The sequence below is a fragment of the Perca fluviatilis genome, chromosome 12 (assembly GCF_010015445.1).
Source record: "Perca fluviatilis chromosome 12, GENO_Pfluv_1.0, whole genome shotgun sequence".
Classification (NCBI taxonomy): domain Eukaryota; kingdom Metazoa; phylum Chordata; class Actinopteri; order Perciformes; family Percidae; genus Perca; species Perca fluviatilis.
Window position 1 is genome coordinate 20,723,211 of NC_053123.1, and position 23,038 is coordinate 20,746,248.

At 39.4% G+C, this 23,038-nt stretch overlaps 3 protein-coding genes across 5 annotated transcripts in view; 2 read left to right on the top strand and 1 right to left on the bottom strand.

Annotated features, from left to right (window-relative positions):
* Positions 1 to 1,649: 1,649 nt before the first annotated feature.
* xk (X-linked Kx blood group (McLeod syndrome)) lies at positions 1,650 to 11,075 on the top strand. The gene is made up of 3 exons (XM_039818275.1): positions 1,650 to 2,107; positions 7,581 to 7,843; positions 9,027 to 11,075. Exons 1-3 carry the CDS (start codon positions 1,863 to 1,865, stop codon positions 9,941 to 9,943), a joined length of 1,425 nt encoding a protein of 474 aa, XP_039674209.1. The 5' UTR covers positions 1,650 to 1,862; the 3' UTR covers positions 9,944 to 11,075.
* Positions 11,076 to 11,339: 264 nt separating this feature from the next.
* On the bottom strand, positions 11,340 to 15,110 carry LOC120570047 (dynein light chain Tctex-type 3-like). The gene is made up of 5 exons (XM_039818276.1): positions 14,966 to 15,110; positions 14,233 to 14,274; positions 13,989 to 14,112; positions 13,833 to 13,910; positions 11,340 to 13,037 (listed from the first exon to the last, which is right to left on the bottom strand). Exons 1-5 carry the CDS (start codon positions 14,990 to 14,992, stop codon positions 12,961 to 12,963), a joined length of 348 nt encoding a protein of 115 aa, XP_039674210.1. The 5' UTR covers positions 14,993 to 15,110; the 3' UTR covers positions 11,340 to 12,960.
* A 471-nt stretch (positions 15,111 to 15,581) lies between these two features.
* The window catches only part of sytl5 (synaptotagmin-like 5), a 35,864-nt gene continuing 28,407 nt past the window's right edge, over positions 15,582 to 23,038 (top strand). For 2 of the 3 annotated variants that reach the window (XM_039818569.1, XM_039818570.1), the window contains exon 1: positions 15,582 to 15,722. The gene's annotated coding sequence lies outside the window, so the exon portion shown is untranslated. The remainder of the gene's footprint in view (positions 15,723 to 23,038) is intronic. The other variant, XM_039818571.1, reaches the window with a different exon arrangement.

Sequence of the window (23,038 nt, forward strand, 5' to 3'; positions counted from 1 at the left end):
GTATATATGTGTGTATATGTATGTATATACATATGTGTATGTATGGGCTAAATGTTGTCATGTTTCCTAATACTGCAATATGTATTATATACAAACTTGATTTCAATAAGGAGTCGGTGGAGCGGGTGGGTGGGGTGGGGTGGGATGAGGGAGAGCTCTAACGAGTGTGAATGTATATGTGCTGTATTGTATTGTCCTTGTCTTATTGTCCGTTGTCTCGAGGACCCCCTCGAAAACGAGATGCTTCATCTCAAGGGGTTATCCTCTTAAATAAACAATTTCAATAAACAAATATGAATATTAAATAGCATGTTTGACTTTTCCTTCAGCACCATGGACAGCAGCCGGTCGAGCCTGGTGGTGAAGATGATGAACTGAAGGTTGAGAGAATAAGAATGAGTTGACATTTTGATATCCTGGAGAAGATTAGTTGTTCTTGTAATGACACAAGCAACTCTAAATACATGTACAATGCTCAGAGGCAAGCAATCCCTCATGTTTCCGACAGGGCTGAAGTCTGGATTTTAGAAATACTGAGGGCAATAGGTCAAGGAAAGCTCCACCAGTAAACAAAACCCACCCCAAGTTGATATTAAATTTTCAGCCACACTAGCTGGCTCTAGGGATTGCAGTTACGGTCAGTCTGACCACTTTGGTCTAAACTGAAATATCTCAAAAACTACAACAAATGTACATGTATTGCCATGAAATAGGCCTAGTCCACAGTGGCTGAATTCTAATGGCTTTGCTGACCCAATTACTTTTCCTCTGGCGCCACCATGAGCTTTTTACTGAAATGTCTTGACAAATATTGGATAGATTGCCATTAAATTTGGTGCACACAATCATGCCGATGATTTTTTTAAGTGAATGATCACAAAATCAATGTTTACTGATGATATATATATATTCATATTTGAAGCATATATGAAGCATGTCACATCTAATGAGGTATGGACTATTGGATAGTATTGTTTTTGTTTTGTTATTTAACATTATAACAAAATGAGGAATGCAAAATATTTTTGTTTATTACAGTGTTTCTGTTTCTTAAAATTTGTGGCCACCGGTATTTTGCCTACCTGTTGTTCTTTGCTAAGCCAGTAGGCTACACTGTTGGTTCCATTTAAGGCTCTGATAAACAGGATTTGGTAATCATGAAATTTTGTATTTGGATCACAGTGATCCAATCCAATGTTCCTTTAAAAAAACTGGCATACAAGTAAAATGGATCAGGTGATCCTTGATAGCAAAACATGGGATTTCCAAATCCGGATCAATTTGATCCAGATTAATTTTTTTGAAAAACTGGGCACTGAACATAGCCATACTGAGAAACACAGAGAGAGTTGTGTGGAGCTGATAGTCTTACTCATTTGGCAATGGCTCGAATGTAACGGACGCTTATTAATATCAAAAAGTTACGCACGCTTTAATGTTTGTGATCAGTGAACAGCCTATGTGAGAAAGGTATGCTTTCTGATTTATATCATAATATCCCAAATAAAACATTTCAATAATATAATGACGCTCCTGTTCCTATTAGTTATATGATTTGTCTGAAAATAATGCTCAGTGTCTGAGCAATAATGACTACATCACTGTCTGCAGGGCGTCACTCCTCACTGACAGGCGCTTCTCGCCAGCGCACAGCGCCCCGTGCGCCCCCCGCAGACTCTCTGCGGGACAACAGCTGGCTGTGACAACATTCTGCCTGGCACTAAACCGCAGATGAGCTGCGGCGGCGGCGGCGGGTGCCTGAAACAACGCCGTCCTCTGACCGACCGACTGCCCGGTGGAAACGGCATGGATGTGTGGACCGTGAGCGAAGCCACATTCCCCAAATGGCGGAGTGAGTGAGGATGCGACTCCCCAGTTCCATCTTTGTGTCGGTGTCTCTGTTCACGGCCGAGACCACGGCAGCGCTCTACCTCAGCTCCACATACCGCTCAGCTGGAGACCAAATCTGGCAAGGGCTCACGCTCCTCTTCACGCTCGTACCATCTGTGCTCGTGCAGCTGACCCTCACCTTCATCCACCGGGACCTCGGCAGAGACAGACCGCTCGTCCTGCTGCTGCACATCCTGCAGTTCGGACCCATCGTCAGGTCAGTGCTGGCTTGTTTATCTCTCACTGGTTGGATGATAGAAGCTCTGGAATCCATTGTGTTCCTAATCACTGTCACGCGATGAAACGTCTATAGGGTGCCGTGTCCACGGGTGATTTCTGTCGTTAAAAACACGGACAGTTTGCAAATAAGCTGCTTTGGGTTTGATGAATGCATTGCGCATATGCTGCAGTTTTCATTTTCTCCGGCCTTTTGTCTTTGCCTGGCTGCATACATACTGGTGCAGTGTGTGTGTGTGTGTGTGTGTGCCGTTGAGTTTAGAAATAAAAGGCTGATCAATATGCTTATCGATATGTTGCATGTCCAAACAGCTGGCAGCCACCGCTGTCTATGTAGGCTTATTCCCTTCACAGTTGTATCATCTTCAGCCTATTTATTCATGACTGCTCTGTCTGAAAGGACATTACATCACATGAATAATCTGACATATTGTTACACACTGAGGGAGGATCCTTTTAAGCATATGTGCTTTTCTGTGTAAACCCCTGGCCTGCCTGTCCGTGTGCCTTAGCTATAGGAGCCTAATCCTGCATATGTAAAAAAACTTATATAGCCTTATAATACATCCATGAGAAAACCTCCTTGATGTCAGACATGCAGCATGAGAATGTTATCAAACTTACAAACAGCAGGAGAAATGACTTTGGTGCCATTCATCTCCTGTAATAAGAAAACTAGAGCTGAAATGATTAGTCGATTTATCGATTAGTATACTATTTTGGTAATCGATTAATTATTTGAGTAATTTTTCCAGAAAATAATTCCTAAAATGTGATTATTTCAGCTTCTCAAATGTGGGAATTTGAGTTTTGGGCTATTAGTTGAACAAACAATAAAAAAAATAAAATAAGAATTGTTAGTTGCCGCTCTAATGGGAACACATTATCAGTAGATTTACAGTAAATAATCTGCAACCATTTTCCATATTTTTCCTCTACCTATTTAATTTTAGAAACACAGGTTGGTACATGGTGGCATGTAACTGCACGGTCACAGGAATAAACATTATAAAACACAGAGTAGAAAATCAAAACTAGGCTACATGAATCAATATGAACTAAGGAGCACATTTTAGCTTCCAAAAACTTAACTGAAAAATGCATAAATGGACAACGAGACAAAGAGCAAGACACCAAACTGGTTACATCATTATATTCCTCATACTTGAGACAAAGACAAAATACATTATTGAAAAATTAACAGTGATTCCACAAAATATATCCAAAACATATCCTAATTTAGTGTGCAGACACTTTTTTTCCTATATGAAAAGAAGAAAAGGCACTTTTCATGAGTTTCTGCCTTTATACAAGTTTACAGGAAACAACAGAATAAACAAAAGCTGAGAGGACATTCAACTCCCAAGTCTGTCTGAGTGGATTTGCGTAGACTCAAAACTGTCTGCTCAATCAAAGCAAAGGGGCTTTGATTAGATAAGATGTGAACTTCGGTCGGAGCTTGGCCTCTGAACAAAAGGTTTCACTCAGATCGAAGTGAAATGCTTCCTCTCAACACAAAGGCAGACAGACTTACTTAAATCAGGATTAGTTTTTTATTTATTATATATATATATTTTTTAATTTTATTTTATTTTGCAAAAACAGTGTGAAGATATGTCATACATAAATCTCATTATTCATATTTCAAGTCCTTCACACTAGGACAAAACAGACAAGACATGCAAAAAAACATAAATAAAAGTTTTAATTTAAAAGTCTGTTGATCAGGTAAAATAGTTCCAGGACAGTCAAAATGTCATACAGAAAAGCAGGAACTTGATCAGTGAACAAAAAAAGAGAATATTAGGACAAAATGAGACTAACACGGTCAGGTAATCCATTTACTATGCTGTCACTACCAATACATATTTCAAACTGGATTTGTAGTTGCTTTTGAAGCAAAAAGCCCAAATGGTCCTCAGTTCAAGCTTCTCAAATGTGAATATTTGCTCCTTTTGTGCACCAAACAAGCTGATTTATTGTATCAATTTTGGCTTTAGCAAATTGTTTCAACTATGTTCAGACGTTTTATAAGCCATTAGAATAGTAGATTATTCTGTAGTTTATTTAGTTGAATGAATCCATTCTGTCAATCAACAGAAAATGAACCAGCTATTTTAATAATAAATAATAATTGATCATTTAAGTCAGTTATTCATTATGCACTTTTTCCAGCTCTTCAAATGTAAAGTGTGCTGCATTTCTCTGTTTTATATCATCATAAATTTGTAATAATTTGTAATAATTTATTTGTATAAATTAAAATTGTTGGACCAAAAAAACAATTTGGACTGGCACTTCTGGCTTGTCACTATTCAGTAAGCCTTCCGCTTGAGAATCTAAACTTAGCAACTGATAGAGATGGTTATATTTACAACGAGCCAGGAACATGTATATTTTAGTTTTTCTTGGTCGACCAGTTGAACAGACGTCTCTTGCAGCGTACTGATTCCCCAGCAGTGGCCTCTGTGGATCTGACCTTGCCATGCCTGTTTCCCCTTGAGTGTGTTCAGATGATTACTGTTCAGACTTCTACGTCTTTCCTCAGTGAAGAGCAGAACCAAGAATAGCACAGTCACCCCTGGCTCCTTATCTCTGACAACACAAGCGGAGAGGGAAATGTCCGTCTCTACTGCCGAGAGCACAGCTGCACTTCCTCTTCTTTCCCACCCAAACAACACTTGTAATATTGTAAACATAAACAGTCATACACAGAGTCCTTATCATTTTTTGTCATACCAGCAGTGACACTGGTGCTTGTTGTGCTGAAAAAAATCATCTACTTGTTTCATTTTCATTCTTATCTAATTAGAACCCTTTTTCTTATTCCTCCTCAGTGTATGTTGAGCATGTGTGATCATTTCTTCCATCACAGAAATGGAGTCTAATCTGTCTGTTATTGTAAAAGTACATTGCTGGCTTTTTCTGCAGTTTTTATATTGTTTGAAGTCCACCTCCACTCAAAAATGTATTTTGCTCATATAGTTACTTCACTTGGAAGAGCTGAAAGATGAATCGATTAGATGTTAACTATTAAATTAATCAGATAATGTATTAATCGTTTTGAGGCCTTTTTTTTTTTAAGAAAGAAAAGTAAAATATTCTCTGATTCCAGCTTCTTAAATGTAAATATTTTCTTGTTTCTTCACTCCTCTTTGACAGTACACTGAATATCTTCGAGGTTGTGGACAAAACAAGACATTTGAAGACTGCATCTGGGACTTTGGAAAACACTGATAGACAGATTTTTCACCATTTTCATATATTTTATAGACCAAACAACTAATCGATTAATCGTGAAAATAATCGAGATTCATCAACAATAAAAATAATCATTAGTTGCAGCCCTACTTAAGTAATAATACAGAATAATGTGCAGAGTCGACACTAGAAGACTGTTTTCACCTTTATCTGCTGAAAGGTAAAAGTTTCTCTGTGCTCACCTTAAATATGAGTTTACGATGACGCGTGCCAGCTGATATTGTGACCACTTTGGAAACCAATAGTCCAATATGCAACTTACAGTAGACAAGTGTGATGGAAACTTGAACCTCCAGCTCACAAACACTGAGGCTGGACCTTTCATTAAAGTAGGAGACATCTTATACCCAACCAATATTTGCATTTTCATAGATTCTAGATATTGCAATGACGTAGAAAGAGTAGATTTTGAGGAATTTACTGATATTAATTATAGTGGCTGTAAGTTATGATTATCTGTCTGTTATCTGTAGACTTACCCCTTTATCTGGCAACACACATCTACTTCACAACATGCTGAACTCAGCAGAGACGGAGTGTGGGACTAATCTTCATATCTTCATCCTTCAATTAGATGTTGGTAATTTATTTAACATCTGAAAAGCTTAACCTTCACACTTTTATTTATAATCAAGTCAGTGAGGTGTTCACTGTGAGTGCCACTCCAGCTGATAAACCATCTGTCCTTCAGCACCCGGGGCTTAAATCCTCCTGCCTTGTTGTTATATTGGCACTGTGTGTTTATGAGCGCTGCCTCGACCTCACCTCGGCCCCCACTCATTTTCTGACTGGGACTGACATCTCTTTAGACATTCACAGTAACAGAGAGCTACTGTAAATTTTGGCGTACATCTACATAACAATAGATAATAATGATTTTAATATTAAGTGTTCCTCTCAGGTTACAGCTTTTTTATTATATCATTGTAAACTTAAAGGGGCGCTATGCAGTTTTGGCAATTTCGCTTTTTGCTTGCAGGTTTCCCTATAGAGCTCCCCCTACAGCTTCGGAATAGATATTTGGCAACACTGTTATAAAAACTCGTTGGCGACTCTCCCCCATCCCATCTTCTCCCTCTCGTCATGTGCATTTGTTTTCATAGAAGCCGGCGAATGCACTGAGCCATTTCCACTGAGGTAGACAGCTAGTAAGCTAGCTAGTAAGTCCGTAACAGACAACGATCATAATAAAAACCTTTACAGACAATAGCAAACATCCTGAGGTCACAATAACAAGAAATACAAAGATTAAACAGAGTTTATCTCAAAGATACTTACAAGTGCAACAGCAAGAACGGCAGGTCAGCATCGGATTTGCAGGCTTCTGTTTGTCTCAGTTCTCCCCATTCTGAAAACGCAGGTCCGATGTTTACTCGTGTCTGACTCCTCGCTCGGTCAGTCTGCCGTTTCCTCTTTCTCTGTTTCTCCGACAACGCTTTCCTAGCTTTCTGCTTCTTTTTTGTCAGCTCAGCCATGACGATAGTGTGAAAAACTCCATCGCCACCTTGTTAACCGGTTCCTGAATGGGCGTACGTGTACAGTGCCGTGAAGCAATTTGTTACATCGCAAGACCTGATATCACGCGATGCTTCCTGACGTTGAGGCCGACGGCTGAAAGTTGCAAGGGTGGTTTTTCTGTTAACAGGCGCTAGGGGGGAGCGAGACGACCACCATTCAACCCGAAAAAAGTCATATAACCATTCCAATGACTCCGAAGCTGTTCAGTTAAGGTAAATTAAGGTAAAAATAAACTGCATAGTTCCCCTTTAATATCTTTTTCATTTTGGTCTGTTGATCTGACAAAACAAGGAATTCATTACCAATTTTGTCACCTTGTGCTCTAGGAAATTGGGATGGACATTTTATAGACTAAAACATTTATCAATTAATCAAAGGCATCCCTAAATAGCTTCAATTTTCTGTGAAGTTAAACCAGTATACAGAATGCAAAACAAGACGAAAGAGAACTCAAAAGAACACATGACTGATAATAGTTTAATGAACGCAGTAAACATTATACCTGTTAAACCTGAGCTGCTGTTTTTATGTGTTGTTGATCTGCCAATGTGTCATGTGTGGACACCAGGAGGAAGAACCTCTGTGTTGATTAAGCTAATGTAGAGCCTAACAAAGAAAAAGAAAATGAAAAAAGAATCACCTGCAAATAAATGTTGCTGTTGTTGTTCCTGTAGGTGTCTGGAGGCGTTCTGTATCTATGGCAGCGTGGGCCGCGTGGAGGAGCCGTATGTCAGCATCACCAGGAAGAAGCAGATACCTCGCGGGGGTCAGTCTGAGGAGGTGGAACGGCAGGTGGGGCAGGCGGAGGGGAAACTGTTTACACACCGAGCAGCCTTCGCCCGCACCTCTGTCATTCAGGCCTTCCTGGGATCGGCCCCCCAGCTCACCTTGCAGCTCTACATCTGCATCCTGCAGCAGGGGGTCTCCATTGGAAGAGGTGAGGAGGATGAGAGGGCACATGTACTTTAAGTGTGTGTGACTCTTTGATGTTATGGTCACATGTACCTTAAATCCCCCGTCGCCTGTCCACAGCTCCAACATGATGTGGGCTGATCAGTTAAGTGCCATATTGGAAATAAGAGGATGGTGTTTTTATGAGTCAAAGTGGCGTTATGTAACCGCCTCTCTGAAATCGAGGATGGAAAACTGTGTTTCTCTCTGCCAGTCATTGCAGATCTGGCAGAATTTCTATTACTGAGAGAGACTTAATAAAGGTTCACCCAAAGTCAATCTAGGACATCTGGATGTCGAATTAGGACAAAATAAAAAGATGTTATAAGTATAAATCTTATTTCCTCTGCTCCCGGCGGTCTGACACTTCTATTTCACGCTTACCGATTTAACAGCCGGAATGTGATGAATGGGAGCTTCAGGGCCTTTAAGGGATTAATTTAAGTCAAACAGTAAAACAATAGTCCCCATATGTACATTTCAAAAATGTTTTTTGCTCGCTGTAATTACTCCTACTGTTTGTACTGGTAATAAAAAGTTCCCTTCACTATGTGTTTTCCCATGTTTATCTGAAGTTAATGGAGCAGTCTGAGTGAGTCGAATCAAGTGGGTATCATCCAGAGTTCCAGTCTTTTTACCACCAAATTCCCTCTTTTTGTTACAAGGCCTTCACTGCAACAAAAAATAGGGAATTACGTACCAACCATATGAGCACTTGAATGTTGTTTTAACCTCTGAAGTTTATTTATAGTAACTTTATTTATAAATCATGTAGATACAAGCTGAGAAAACCAGTTGAAAGGGCTTTTTTTACACAGTTTCTTATTTATGTCTGTAGCCCATAACATAAGACTTTTATTTCTTACATTTTTCTGCTGTATTTGTGTGTATAAATACTGAAACATTATTTTGGCTGAACTATTCTATAATAATATTTTGAGTGATCTTTAGTGAGTTATCACTAAATATTTGTAGATTTTAGGCACCAGTGTCATTTTCCATGTATGAGAAGTCAGATATTTTTCACACCGAGTTTAAAAGCTTCTAAACAAAGAAAAAAAAATTATGTATGAATTCATTTTTTGAACAATGAATCTAAAATCAACCTGAACTTCAGAGGATAGACTTGATGGTGTCCTCATATTTCTGTCTCTCTTTTTCACTGTCAGGCACACTGATGGTGATCTCCCTCCTGTCCATTGTGTACGGAGCGCTGCGCTGCAACATCCTGGCCATTAAGATCAAATATGATGACTATGAAGTGGACGTCCGCCCCATGGCTTATCTGTGCATTTTCCTGTGGAGGAGCTTTGAGATCGCCACTCGTGTGGTGGTTCTGGTTCTGTTCAGCTCTGTGCTGCAGCTCTGGGTCCTGCCCGTGGTTCTGCTTAACTTCCTGGTTTTCTTTCTCTACCCATGGATCCTGTTCTGGCAGAGCCACTCTCCGTTCCCTGAGAATATAGAAAAAACTCTGACCAGGGTGGGAACCACCATCGTGCTTTGCCTGCTCACCTTCCTCTACGCCGGCATCAACATGTTCTGTTGGTCAGCTGTGCAGGTGAAACTCAACGACCCGGACCTCATCAATAAGTCCCAGAACTGGTACCGCATGGCCGTGTACTACATGTTGCGTTTTGTGGAGAATGCCTCGCTGCTGCTGCTGTGGTTCATCTATAAAACTGACTTCTACAAATTGACCTGTGCCCCGCTGCTGGTGCTGCAGTTGCTGGTCGCCTACGCCATCGCCATCTTCTTCATGTTGGTATTCTATCAGTTCTGTCATCCATGTCGGAGGCTCTTCACCTCCAGCATGACCCAGGGTCTCTGGAACTGCTCCTCTCTGCTCTGTCTCATGTGCAACTCTGATTCACCACAGAACAGGCCCATAGGAAAGTCACCCAGCCCCCCCACACGCCAAGAGACGGCTAATGATGGAGCCCACGACACAGCCAGCGACACCACAGACGACATGCCTAATGAAACTATGTATGACATGCTCAATGATACAACAATCTACGACACAACTAATGAAATAGGCAATAATATATGTGACGGAATCAATGGGGACATTAACCACAGTGATTAAGCAACGCTTAAAAGCATCACAACCGTTTGACGTGCCATCCAGAGAAGCAACGGATAGATCACACCCTCTGTAACCTTTTAAGTGCCACATGAGTCCTTCCGCGAGTTGAGTTTACACTTTGAATCCTTTCATATATCCATCTCAACTCTGTTTTCTACCACTGTCTATTACTCGTACATGAAGCAAATGTGTCCTTAACTGGAGATGTATTCTGGCTGCAAACATGCATAGTGTTCACTTGTGTGCAGAAGCAGAACAAGTGGTGCTCAATTGTCTCATCAGCCAACATCCCAACCTATCATCCTGCCGCCTTTAATACAAAGAAAAACACGGACAACACCGTTACTTCTTTAGTTTTGGAGACCACTTATATGCTGCATTACTGATCACAAGGCGCCATGCATTTAAATTGATTGTATTTAATAGTGGCATGGAGGTGTGCATGTGTGGAGCCTCAGAGATGAACTTTTTCGGAGGCGGGGGGGGGGGGGTCATGGGGGTCTGTTTTGTATAGGTTTGTTTTCTGAACCCCCCTCTAGTTTTATGGCTGCAAGCAATCAGCCTTTTTACTCCTTGATAAGAGCTTTATCATTAATACGCACTGCTTCTGTGATGTATATGTGCTTGACGATAACATGTGAATCTCCACACATAGTTTAAAGAGCCCGTTTGATCACCAAACACGCTAACGTGTGTAAAGCATGACTTTGGTTCAAATGTTGAGCAACAACAGCTGCAGTGATGTGAAATGCTTTGTTTGGATGTATTTGCATTTTTCTAATTCACGCTTGTCTGTCAGCTCTGTGTCTGTTTGTCTCATTAGTTAGAATATTTACACACAAATTGTGTGCACACAAAAATCGATTATATCCAATTGAAAAATGTCTGGAATTGTTTGCTTATTTTCAACCTTTAAATGTATAATTGTGTGTGTGAGAGAGAGAATGTCAGTGTGTTTGTTTTTGCACCTACTCCTTTTTGCAATATATCAGCAGAGGGATGAAAACCTCGGGTATCAAATGAATGCTCCTAATGTTTGTACAAATAAGATAAGCCAAAAAAATGTGAAAAATCTATTGTACACATTGGATATTCTCATACAGAGCAAAATAAAAAAAGGTATTTAAAAAATAAAATCCTTATTAAAAAATCTAAATAAATTTATATTTATATGTGAAAATTGTCAATAGTTTTATTTTTAGCGCAGGAGCAGTTGCTACACACACACACACAGTCCTTTGCTGACATCTAGTGGACACACACCCAAATTGCAAAACTAACATTTATCTCCCTTTGTGTCAGTCTGCTTAACAAATCACACTCTGGTTTGTAGAGATCGACACGCATTCAGATGCAAAAACTGTGGATTATTAACACATTTAATGACTGCACTGAAGACGTTCCAATAAATTAATTTATTAAAGAGCCTTCATGAACTTAGTTTTACACAAGTATGCCAGAATTTCTATGGAAAAGTTCTAGAAAAAGTGCATTAGTCCTTCTGACCAATAAACAGCCCCATCTTCCTGGAAATACACACTTTCATATAAATTCTGCAACGACTAGTAGAGACACTTTATACAAGTAGTCAGGTAGCTACTGTAGAATAATGTTCTTACTAGTTGCAGATAAATATAATAAGAATGTAAAAGGTTTCCATAAGAGACCAAGTGTGTTTTGGTGTACGCTTATTGAACAGAGTTGTGTGCTGCCCAAATAAAGGAAACTGACACACAGCTGGTTTAGCTTAAGCGGTAAATATAAGATAGTTTGGGTCACAGTGGCCTTGATCAAAGTACATTGAGCAATAATAACAAATGAAACAGGAACAGAATGTACTGCTTCGAGTGAGAGCAAATGAGGACGAGACATAATACAGTGGCCCCCACCCTGGCAGGTGTTGTGTGAAGATAGCAGTCCCTGTGCGGGAGAAGAAGAGGGGGCCCAAGAAAGAAAGTATAAGAGATGAGGGGAAGAATAGATCGGGGCTCACGAGGTCCGACAGTCTAGAAATACGTGGACCAGCTCCAGCTTTTTGTCTGTTGCTAAGGAAACTTCGTCTCTGCGTGCTTTGTGATCCCACAGATCTGTGTATTGAAACTCTTGACTGATTAAACAAATGTATCTGACTTTATCTTATCCTATTTGGCTCTTGCTTAGGATCAATGTAATACCAATTTAACAAATGCGCGGGGATATATACAGTAGGTCTTTTATTGGAGTCAGACACATTGTCCCAAAAGGGGGGACACAGAGGACACTACACTACTAAAACACAACAGTCAGACTTTTCATAAATACCAAACTACAGCAACTGTTTTATGAGGGAATGAACTGAAGGAGACAAATGAAAATAGTCTAAAGCCATACTAGCAGCTCCCTGAGGCCGTACTTCGGCAAAGCAGTGCTTAAAGCTAAAGGCTAATGTCAGCAAGCTAATCACAAAGTAGAGCTGAGGCTGATGGAAATTTAATTAGTTCCAAGTATTGGACTAATCAGAATTTTGACCTGATGATAACACTAGAGGAAAAGTCAGAGGATCACCAAACTCATTAAAATTTATCCTGATGGAGGCTTGAATGTGTGTAGCAAATGTAATGTCAATATATCCAATTGTCGTTGACATATTTCAGTCTGGACCATAGTGGTGGACTGACTGACACTGCCATCCCCAGAGTCTTGCTGCTAGCATGGCTAAAACTAATCAGGCTTTACGTTATACACAGATTACAAAATTTGGGACAAAAATATTTAGTTTTAACTTCTTAACATCTGCTGACCAAATAAGTCACTGCTTCAGCGTTGAATTCTGACTTTGGTCCTGACAAAGCAACATTTTCTCACACAAACGCAGGCTGTCGACTCGCAAACCACAATTCTTATCCTGACATTAAGTTGTTCAAGCCTGTAGGGAGAAATAAGCTACTTGTACATACAGAGGATCTTCGTGGCTTCTTGGTCACCGTGCCATTTCAAGCTTCAGACAATATGGTGTTAGGAGAGAGAGAGAGAGCAGCTCACAGCGCCACAGCAACAGCAAACACACTGACCACACAGTACATGGTGCGATTCTCCCACCTCACTGTGCAGCTTCCTGAAAGACACAAACAAGCAGTAGAAATTACACAGTAGTAGGGCTGCTCGATTATGGGAAAAAATATAATTCCGATTATTTCAGTCAATATTGAAATCACGATAATTTAACACGATTACTCGTTGACTTCTGGAAAGATGTTGCAATTATTGAAATTAAACAGTGGAAAAGGTCAAATAAATCAAGAGTAAAAAAACACATACAATTGTGAACTTTGCCGTAATACTTTTCCTATTTAAACTTAATTTTTTCATTCAGAACACAAAAGAGAAAATAAGAGTTTACTTGCAAAACGTAATGAGCTAAATAATTGTTCTTCTCGATTATTCTGTTTTTGTGATCATTGGGAGCCGAAATCATAATCACGATTAAATTTCGATTAATTGCACAGCACTACACAGTAGTAGTACTGTGACTGACCGAGGTATGCACTTAGTGGGACATTTTTAAATTGAAAAAAAAACATGTCAGCGGTGTCAATCAAACATACAGTACCATTGGTATTTCTTTACTGAAATGTCTTGTTTCTTATTGGTCAATATAAATGCTGATGCCAAAATCAGATAGTTCCTGATATAAAAATAATTTTGCAAAAAGATTATTGCATTTCGGCAAAGTTCTTATGCTGCTGCTTGTGTTAAGACAATTTTTAACGTGAGAATTTGGCTTCTTTTAATAAATGAAAAAAGTCCTAAAGTAAGGTATTGTTTTGGTATCTGTACTGAAACTCAGGTATCACATTGACACTGGTACGGAGCAAAACAAAAACAGCTCTCATTATAAGTCATCTCTCACCATCAGTGGCAGTGTCCCAGTAGCAGGAGTTGGCTGTGTGGAGACCAGCGCTGCTCTTCTGCATGACCGCACAGTTTACTGAAAAACATCAGACATATGAGCTCCACGTGTTAACATTAAGTCCTGAAGTGTCATGTTGACGGGCAGTTGGTTCACCTATGTATTTGAACGGCCGTCCTTGTTTTACCAGGTGAGTCAGGGAGTGCTCCACTATACTGGCCGTCCACTGGTTCACTTTACTCTGGTTGTAATCTGTTCCACCAATAACACCTTCTATACACTGAGACAAAACCACAGCGAGAGAGAAAGAGAGAGAGAGAGTCAGAGAAATGAGATTCAGCCATGTAGCTAGACTGTCATCACATCAAAGAGTGGATTTTCCAGGAATTAAAAAAGGTACCTCTTTAACGGAGATATTAACCTCGTCGGCATTGAAGACAACCTGCAGTAAAAGTTTAAAGACGGAAAACATTATTAGTTGGTGTCATCTGTGTTGTGTTTTTGCATGAGGAAACCACCTTTTCGACCGTTACAATCTGTGCATGACACAGCGGTGTGTCATTTTAAAATGTAATCAAACCACTAATACACGTAGTTGTCTCCAACAAGGCATTTATGTTGCTAATGACCTTGTCCAATGGACCATTATACAAGTATACATAAACTATGCTTTACATGCACACTAATAATGCTGTTGACGCTAAACGTATGCAGGCTTAAAGTGTTGGTCTGATTTAATTTTGTACATGTGTTATGGAGTTTGAATGCACTTATTTTGATTCACTTTGAACGATAACAAGTTTTCATTTACATAAAAAAAATGTAAACGTTAGGAATACTTTCATTCTGTATAGCCTATATGTACGATTTGTCTATCTAATTGTCACTGTAACCTCCTGTTTCTGACGTTAATACACTGCTATAAATTAGAATTGTAAATATAGCTAATATTGTAAATGTATAACCCTAGCTAACCCTTATGACCATGACCACACCCCGATGGAAACGACAGTTAGCCTCAGCTAACTGACTAGCTAAGCTAGCTGGTTTAGCTAATTGTCAGCTAACTGAGTCGTTGTGTTAACTGCGGACCTTTCGATAGTTAAATTAAATGTATTTCAAAATCAATTCACCTCATCTCCAGAGTTATATTCCTCCATCGTTACTGACACCGATACAGAGGTATGTTATCTTAATTATCACCGGTCAGGTTCAGTTATTGTTCCTGTTTACTTCCTGTTGTAAAGAGTCAAAGAGCACAGAAAAGACATTTCTGCACCTAATGAAGCTGAAGACTGTTTTTATTATGTCGCCTCACTGTGGTGGAAGTCAGACACTAGCTACAACACCAGATCAGCATCTACATCAGAGGGCGTATAACTCATCTGAGAAATACTGAAAATATCTGTCCTCACAAGTTTATAAAATAGTTTAAGCAGCAACGAATTGAATTCAGACCTCCACTCGTGATTAAAAAGTATGTTTAAAAATGTAGCCTAGGCTACTAAATTTATTTATTTATTATTTATTTATTTATTATTTTACTATATAGCTAGGCTATAGCCTATATTTTGAGTGTATTTGTTTTAAGTGTATTTCATAAAAACAAGAGAGGAACAACTGCAGAAACAACTGTCGCATTGTCAGAAATAAGCCTATTTGTGAGGATTGCGTGCATGTAGGCTAACACACACACACACACACACACACACACACACACACACACACACACACACACCACGCCCCCTCCTGTCGGGAACACCCTGGCTGTGGATTTCTGCCTTCAGACGGTGCACCTACACACTCGCTTACGGTCCCTGATCCCCGTACCGTCTCTCCCAGCCAGCTGTGCTCCCCTGTCGGCTCCTCGCCGCTGTCCGCAGCCGCCAGGTAAGACACCGCCGCTCTGCAGGTCAACCGGCAACACACCGGGACGCCAAACGACGCCGTGTTTCCACTGGCATATAGCACAGTGAGCCGCTGCTTACTCGTAGTCTTTAGTAGTTAATGTTGTTTCATTTGAGTCTTTTGCTTGTTGTTTTTGTTTTTTTGGAGGGGGGGTGTGGAGGGCGGCTGTCTGTCCACTGTCACGACCACGACCTCGGAGGATTAGTCACACATCAGCAGGACCAGACAGCCCCACTTCCCCGGCAAAAGTTAAGCGCGTTTGGGCAGGTGCAATGCAGCAAAAAGCTAATTTTCTTGTCTTTTGTTTCCTCCCGCTGGATTCGACGGTAGATTAACCTGCAGTCAAACTCAGTTGAATTTAATAATGCTGAGAATACGATGCATTAATTAACTCGCTGATTGAGGTTTGAAACCAATCATGTCATTATAAGTAGGGCAGTTGGTTTGATGTGACTTTACCTTTTCAAATATATTTTTTTAAAGCAAAGTGACTTTAGTTTAATTGTCCTATTATGTTTCAGTTGTTAATTAATGCTGACCTTGTCTGTGGTAGTTTCATCTGGAGTCGTCAGGATATCCTGGGGCTTTTCAGGGAAGACTGGTGTTACTAAAGAGGTGACAGACACCCAGTGATGCTGCTAAATGTCTGCAGAGCTGGTTGGATATCTGACTCTCAATGTTCAGTAGGTGCATCAGGCCTGGAGAGGTGTAACACTCTGATGAAGCAACATGCTGACCTCATTACAATGCTTCTTAGCCTCAGATTAGTTGGTGTTGTGTTTGATGCTGCCACTTACAGCAGAGATGTGAGATCCAGTTGAAGATAAAAGAAATGTGAAGCTTCTTTTGAAGATGGTAAGATGTTGTCAGCCGCAGGATTTGAAGCCTCTATTCAGGAACCAGAAGTCCTGATAGGAAGATTTGAGCCTGGAATACATGATGCATGCAGGATGCAAACATTACATTAGGGCTGGTTAGTTTCTTTTATCAATCAATTTAGAGCTCCAGCTAATAACTTGTTATTGATGACTGTGATAATGTTTTTGATTAATCAATTAATCGTTTGGTCTATCAAATGTCAGATAACAGTGAAAAAAGCAAACAAGCAATTGTTGTCAAAGTCAAGACTGAAATATATTCGGTTAACTAAACAAACGCAGTAAGTCCTTGCACTTGATAAAACTAGATTCTTAGAGAAACAAGGGAAACTAAAGATTAATCAGTTATTTTCTAATGATTGACAGTTTAATTAATCAAATCCTTTCAGCTCTAAATTAAGATTAGATTATTATATGTTATCAAAAATACTACTTGCATCAGTACTAAATTGCATGTAATATTTAGTTAAATTCTGATGTATTGAAGCTCACATTAATTTTGGGTTAACACATGGACTAATGGACCAGTGGACTAATTCACCATCATGGTTTAGTCTTATTTACTGTAGTTATTTGGCAGCAAGTGTTAGTTTAAGCAGCCAATGTAGTCTGAAAAGGTCAATTAAAATCATCAAAGTGGCTATTAGTGGCAACTTACACTGACAAAGTAGCAACAGATAATATCAGTGTTTTCTATCATCCATCAGTCCTGTGTGTTTAAGACTGGAGACGGGTGTATATTAAAACAAAAGCAGTTGTGCTAATGAGTTAAAATAACACCCATTAGTTCATACATTATCATTAGGTTCATTATGAGACCCTGTGAGTGAATGTGGTATTAAAATAAAAATAAGCAGCCTCTTGAAGGTTTGTACAGTATGACCTTTCCCAAAAAGAAAAAATATTTTACCATCCCTGACCAATTTTACATTGCTGTTTTTCTTTCCCCATGAACAACAAGCCTTTGCTGCGTAAGACATGCTTCCGTTCTATAATTTGTCATGTGTGACGCTTCCTTAAATTGGTTCATTTGGCTCCTGTAAGCGGTAGATGCAGTATCTGCTGAGACTGTTTTATCATTGTCACGGAGAGAATGGCTCCCTAATGATAACCAAGCTTATACAGCTCACACACACAAGGCTGCTGGAGGGGGAATAAATGGGTGAATAAAGGAGGAGAGAAGCCAGGGAAAGAAGGGATTCCCTGATTTCTCTCCATGCAGGCAGCCAGGGCTCATCAGGCAGAGCTGAAAGAAGCCCTGGGCAGTGCAGTCACACAGCATTAGAGGTCTGCGTCTTCAAGACACAGTAGAAGTGTGTGTGTGTGTGTGTGTGTGTGTGTGTGTGTGTGTGTGTGTGTGTGTGTGTGTGTGTGTGTGTGTGTGTGTGTGTGTGTGTGTGTGTGTGTGTGTGTGTGTGTGTGTGTGTGTGTGTGTGCTGTGCGCATATATTCCCGTATTTTATGCATTATTATGGCATATTATTTCTGCGACAGGCTGCAGCTCATGGTGGCAAAATGATGTCCTCTGACCTACAAAATCAAAACACTGACTACAGATTTGGTCACAACTGAGTTAAGACCAGAATCAGAATTTTTGGCATTATTGTATAATTATTAAATGTATAATTTCCATGAAAACAGCAAACTAGACAGCTAACAAGAGCACTATATCATGTAGCTCTATGGCAAAAATAATAATCATAAAATGACAGCATTATCTGTTGTACAGATCCTGAAAGCTTTAAACCTCTTTCCTCAATTTTACTGCTCTCTGCCTTTATAGGGCAGTACTGTTGGCACCTCCTCTGTCTCCCACATAAATCCTGTCCACTCCTTTGTATTCCTACAAACACTGAACAGGAAATGTGTAATGGAGATGCACATAATAGTCTGCTTCTATAGCTTGAGCCACATTAAATATTACCTTATTAAACCTACTGTAATCTGCATGATTATTTCCAGATTAACTCTGCTGATGAGCTGAGCTGCAAAGCTCATCTGTGCTGCTGCATTCAATAACATCTAATCTCTGTTGTGCCATGTTGTGCAGGGTTTCCCTCCCTCTCACTCATTGATGCTTCTCTTTGTCCATGGCTCTCTAGTGCATACCTCCGTTTGGTATGCAGCCTATAGCCCAATGCCGGCTCAGAGATGCATCGCGTCCTTGTGCAATTACGGCCGCATCGAGGTAATCAGTGAAAGTCCATCCACGCACAAACACTGCACATGTGGGAGGGCAGAAAAAAAAACTCTTAAAAAAAGCAGAAATGTCATTTGGAGGCAGTGCTGAGAGGAATGATTCAGTTGGGTAATAGATTGCTGGTCAGGCAGTGGTGCCTCTGTGTCACCCTCCCTACACCTGTAATGTGTATGGACACATGCCATACACTGTGGGCGCTCTGGGATGTTTAACTGCACCTCTGAGTCTGAGGGTCACGGTGGGCTGTGATGGGATGATGGGACACTTCAGCCTGCAAATCAGGCAAATGCGTGGATGCAGACATGCTCAAAATGAACCCTTTCATTTAAAATGACATTATTTTATTATTTCCCAGCACCAGCATGTTGACCAGAATGTGCTGTATGGAAAAGTCAACACAGCAGAGGGTACATCAAACACTGACATTAATTAGATTCATTGTTAGCAAGTCGTGCACATCAAGGTGTTTAATCATTGAATATATTTGAACAGACTTAGAACGGCTGTAATGACATGACTGGGAGTCATAGCCTGTGTTATGTAATTATAAACTGGATTGATAACAGGCAAAATGATGTTCTTTCTTATTAAAAAATAAATAACATGCAGTTTAAATAAATGAAACCTTGAAAGGTCATTCTGGAAAGTGGGAATAGTAGTTTAGCAAAATAGCCGTAACTCAATGTCCAGTTACCAGCTTTTTTGAGAGTTTTCAACCATGACCTGCAATAGAAACTGTGACATGCAGTAGAAAGCTATAGTAATTGGACCTTGAGGTAATATTATTCTCTATTATTTTGATCAAACAATTAGATTATTTAACATGTGACTTGCATTAATAAGACATATAATGATATTTTAATGTCTTGATTAGAAATCAGTGAGAAAGAAATGATAAACACGACTAAGAGTCTACAGCCATGCTAGCGGCTCTGTGAGTAACTTCAACACAGCGGTGCTTTAAGCAATTGCTAACATCAGCATGCTAACAATGACAACGCTGTAGTGTTAAGCAGGTATAATGTTTACCATGTTCATGTTCATAGTATAGCGCGTTAGCACAGGATAATGATAACATTTACATTTTGTTAAAACTATTAATTAAAACACGACAATACCACAATGTCTCTATATGAGAAATACTCTGATGATACATTTGCATGAAGAGACGATAAACTGCAGTAGGTGAAAAGCTCATACAAGGTCAAGTGAGTGGAGTCAACCTATACCCCATGTTTATCTTATTTCAAGGCATTAGACAACATTTTGTTCTTCATCAAGTCAAACCGAGCGTTTTTATCAGTTCAAGGTAGAAGGTCACATACTTAATGATGTCATTACAGGTGGAGACTCCCAGCTGTAGGAATAAAATAAAAACTTCTGAGTGTCATTCCCATTTTAATCACATAATCTTGAGCATTAATCATTAGTTCCAGTAGAATCTTTCTTTCGACCTCGCCTATATTTGTTGTAAAGGGCGAAGTCCACATTGAAATGTCTGTCTTCACTGTAGAGGTTCTCACCACTGAGCTGAATCAGAATTTAGAAACCGGTTTATTGCCAAGTAGGTCTTCATTTTATTTTGCCTTGGTGTTGTGTTGCATGACAGTCAAAATATACAATAGGAGAAAATACAAGCACCGCAAAAAGTTATTTAATCGAAATAAAAATAAATTAATAAATTAGAATAGACATATGTACATAAAGAGCTGTATGTGAGACTGGTATTACTTTTCTCATCTAACTCCAACAAAGTGAAAAAGCATATTTTGCTAAATGTCAAAATATTCATTTAATTAATGACGTACTATCATTTATAACTTGCAGACATGATGAGTATTTATTTTTTTTAAAACGCCAGCCAAAAGGATTTTTCACAACTTGGCAAACCTTGAAATTGTTATTATTAATGGCTCATAACTAATCTATACAGTCTTTATAAACCGTTAATATAGCCATTACTACATCTTCATAAATGGTGTGTTATCAGAAAGTGCTATCAGGGAAGCAGCTAGCCGTGAAGTCCAAGTTGCTGAAGCATCTCTGAAGGCTCTAGGTACGTGAGAATTCAGTAATTGTCAGGATGCCTTTTATGTGAAAAATGTCAGATTTACAGATCGCATGTAGAATTACTCTTGTTTTGTTGTTTAGAATTTTAGTTTCACAAGTTCTGTGTTTGAATGAATGGCATGACCACATAAAATTAATTCAGCAACATGATCCTCAGCAAATAAACTCTTCTGGCTTCTGATCAGTTTGGAAAAAGGTTACAAAGTGGACACCAGAAGTTCACTTGCCTAAAACATCAGCTTGTCTTAGCTTTTTATTCATCGATCCATGCTGGAGGCTCAGCCAGTCCAGGCACTTGTCTTTCCTGCAAACAATGAATTTCATTGTGCCTCTGTCTCCTTGGTGTTCCAGCTCCCTAATGTACCCGCATATAGTTTTAAAAAAACTGAAATGACATAAGGCTAATCTTAAAAAAAAATCATAATGCAGCCAACATGTACTTCAGTTGTTACACTTTGATTCATTGGCAAATTTAGACCCTTTTTTTAGACCCTAAATTTCATCTCAGCCCCCCTAAAAATTATAATAATAAAAAAAAATTAAATAAAAAAGATTTATTTTTTTTAAATACATTTTAGTGCTTCAAGTTAGAGTTTGCCAACTTGTCTGTTAGTGACAGAGGAAAAACAATTACAGGTTCAAAGGGCTTAAAACAGGTTTAATATCCTGTGTTGCTGTCACTGATGCTATGCACCTGTAACCTAGTCAAGGAAAGGGTTAACAATCGGTTGGCCAATCGGAGGTGGTTGTGCCAGTCTCTAGAAGAAGTTAATAATTGTATGGTGCAAATTAGAACCCAAATTGAAACGTAAGCAACTGAAATTGTTGAATGTTAGAATATTGTGTCAAATTGGTTGTTATTACTGTGACTTGTGAAGTGTCAGGTTTAGTTCCATCATAGTGTTAATAGAGTCAAAAGAACGTTAGCTGATGTTGTTGTTCAGTAGCTAGCTCAGAGATTATCTATAGCTAATGAAATGACTGATTTAGCAGGGTTTTTTTGCATGGCACTGTATCCGTGTCACATTCTCATTAGGGTCTGATCCTAGAATTGCCCCTGCTTTGATTAATTATAACACTGTTCTGTACACACAGTTTCAGAGGATTCCCTTCTCTCCATTAGCCGGTAGTGCATTGAAAAGACAAAGTGCTGCAAAATGTGGCAGGCAAGCAGCCATTAAACAGGAATGAGTGCTATGAAATATTCAGCCATGTTGGTGAAAGGAGGGGAAGCTGTTTATAATCCAAATGTCTCTCTCTTTCTCTGGGAAGAAGCAGCAGAGGCCACGACTGAAACTGGGTTAATGAGATCCAGCCTCATTCTAAAAACCTCTCATCTCTTGTTCTTTAAGTGCTCGTAGTGACAACACGGAAATCTTTAACACGCTGAAAAACTAGGGTTAAGGGTTTTTCTGTGGAAAGTTTTGTCATTAAAGAGCACACATAATTACACTTTATCTTAGTTTTATCTGTTGATCATTTCTGACAGAGTTCCTTAAAGATCTGTTTCCCTACAGATTTTTTTTATTTTTTTTTTTAGATTTCAGATACTCTGCAATGATTACGGATGTGTTTATTCAACAACCAGACTGCCTTCACTTGAACTATCTCACAGTTTCTATCATAAACCTAAACAGTGCCAGATCTGTCTCTCGAAATCTGGGCCATTTCACTGCAGTTTTTGGCATAAGAAATGAGCTGTTTATAATGCGGGCATGGGAAGAGTTGATTATGCTGAAGATTGTTTGTGGCTCTTCTGTCACCTGACCTGTCTCACAGAAAGCGTTTTACCTGCGTGTATAATCGCATAAAGAAACTAGAAGGGTACTGACCGATGACCTTCACCAAAGCATGTGCTGTCTCACACTCTTAATGCAGGGTACATTTTTCAAGTTGGGAGCTCATTTTTATGATTATTCCAATGCTCCATGAATGCAGCACAAATGCCCTCTCTAGCAATGTTAACAAAAGTGAAAAATTATTAGTGTATCCGCCCTGTGATTCTGATCTATTTTAATGGGTTCTTCCTTGGCCCGTGCTACACCCTTCCACTGAGATTCATGAAAATCGGGCCTGTAGTGTTTCCGTAATCCTGCTGACAGACAAACAAACCAACAAACTGAACCGAAAACATCCCGTCTGGATCGACA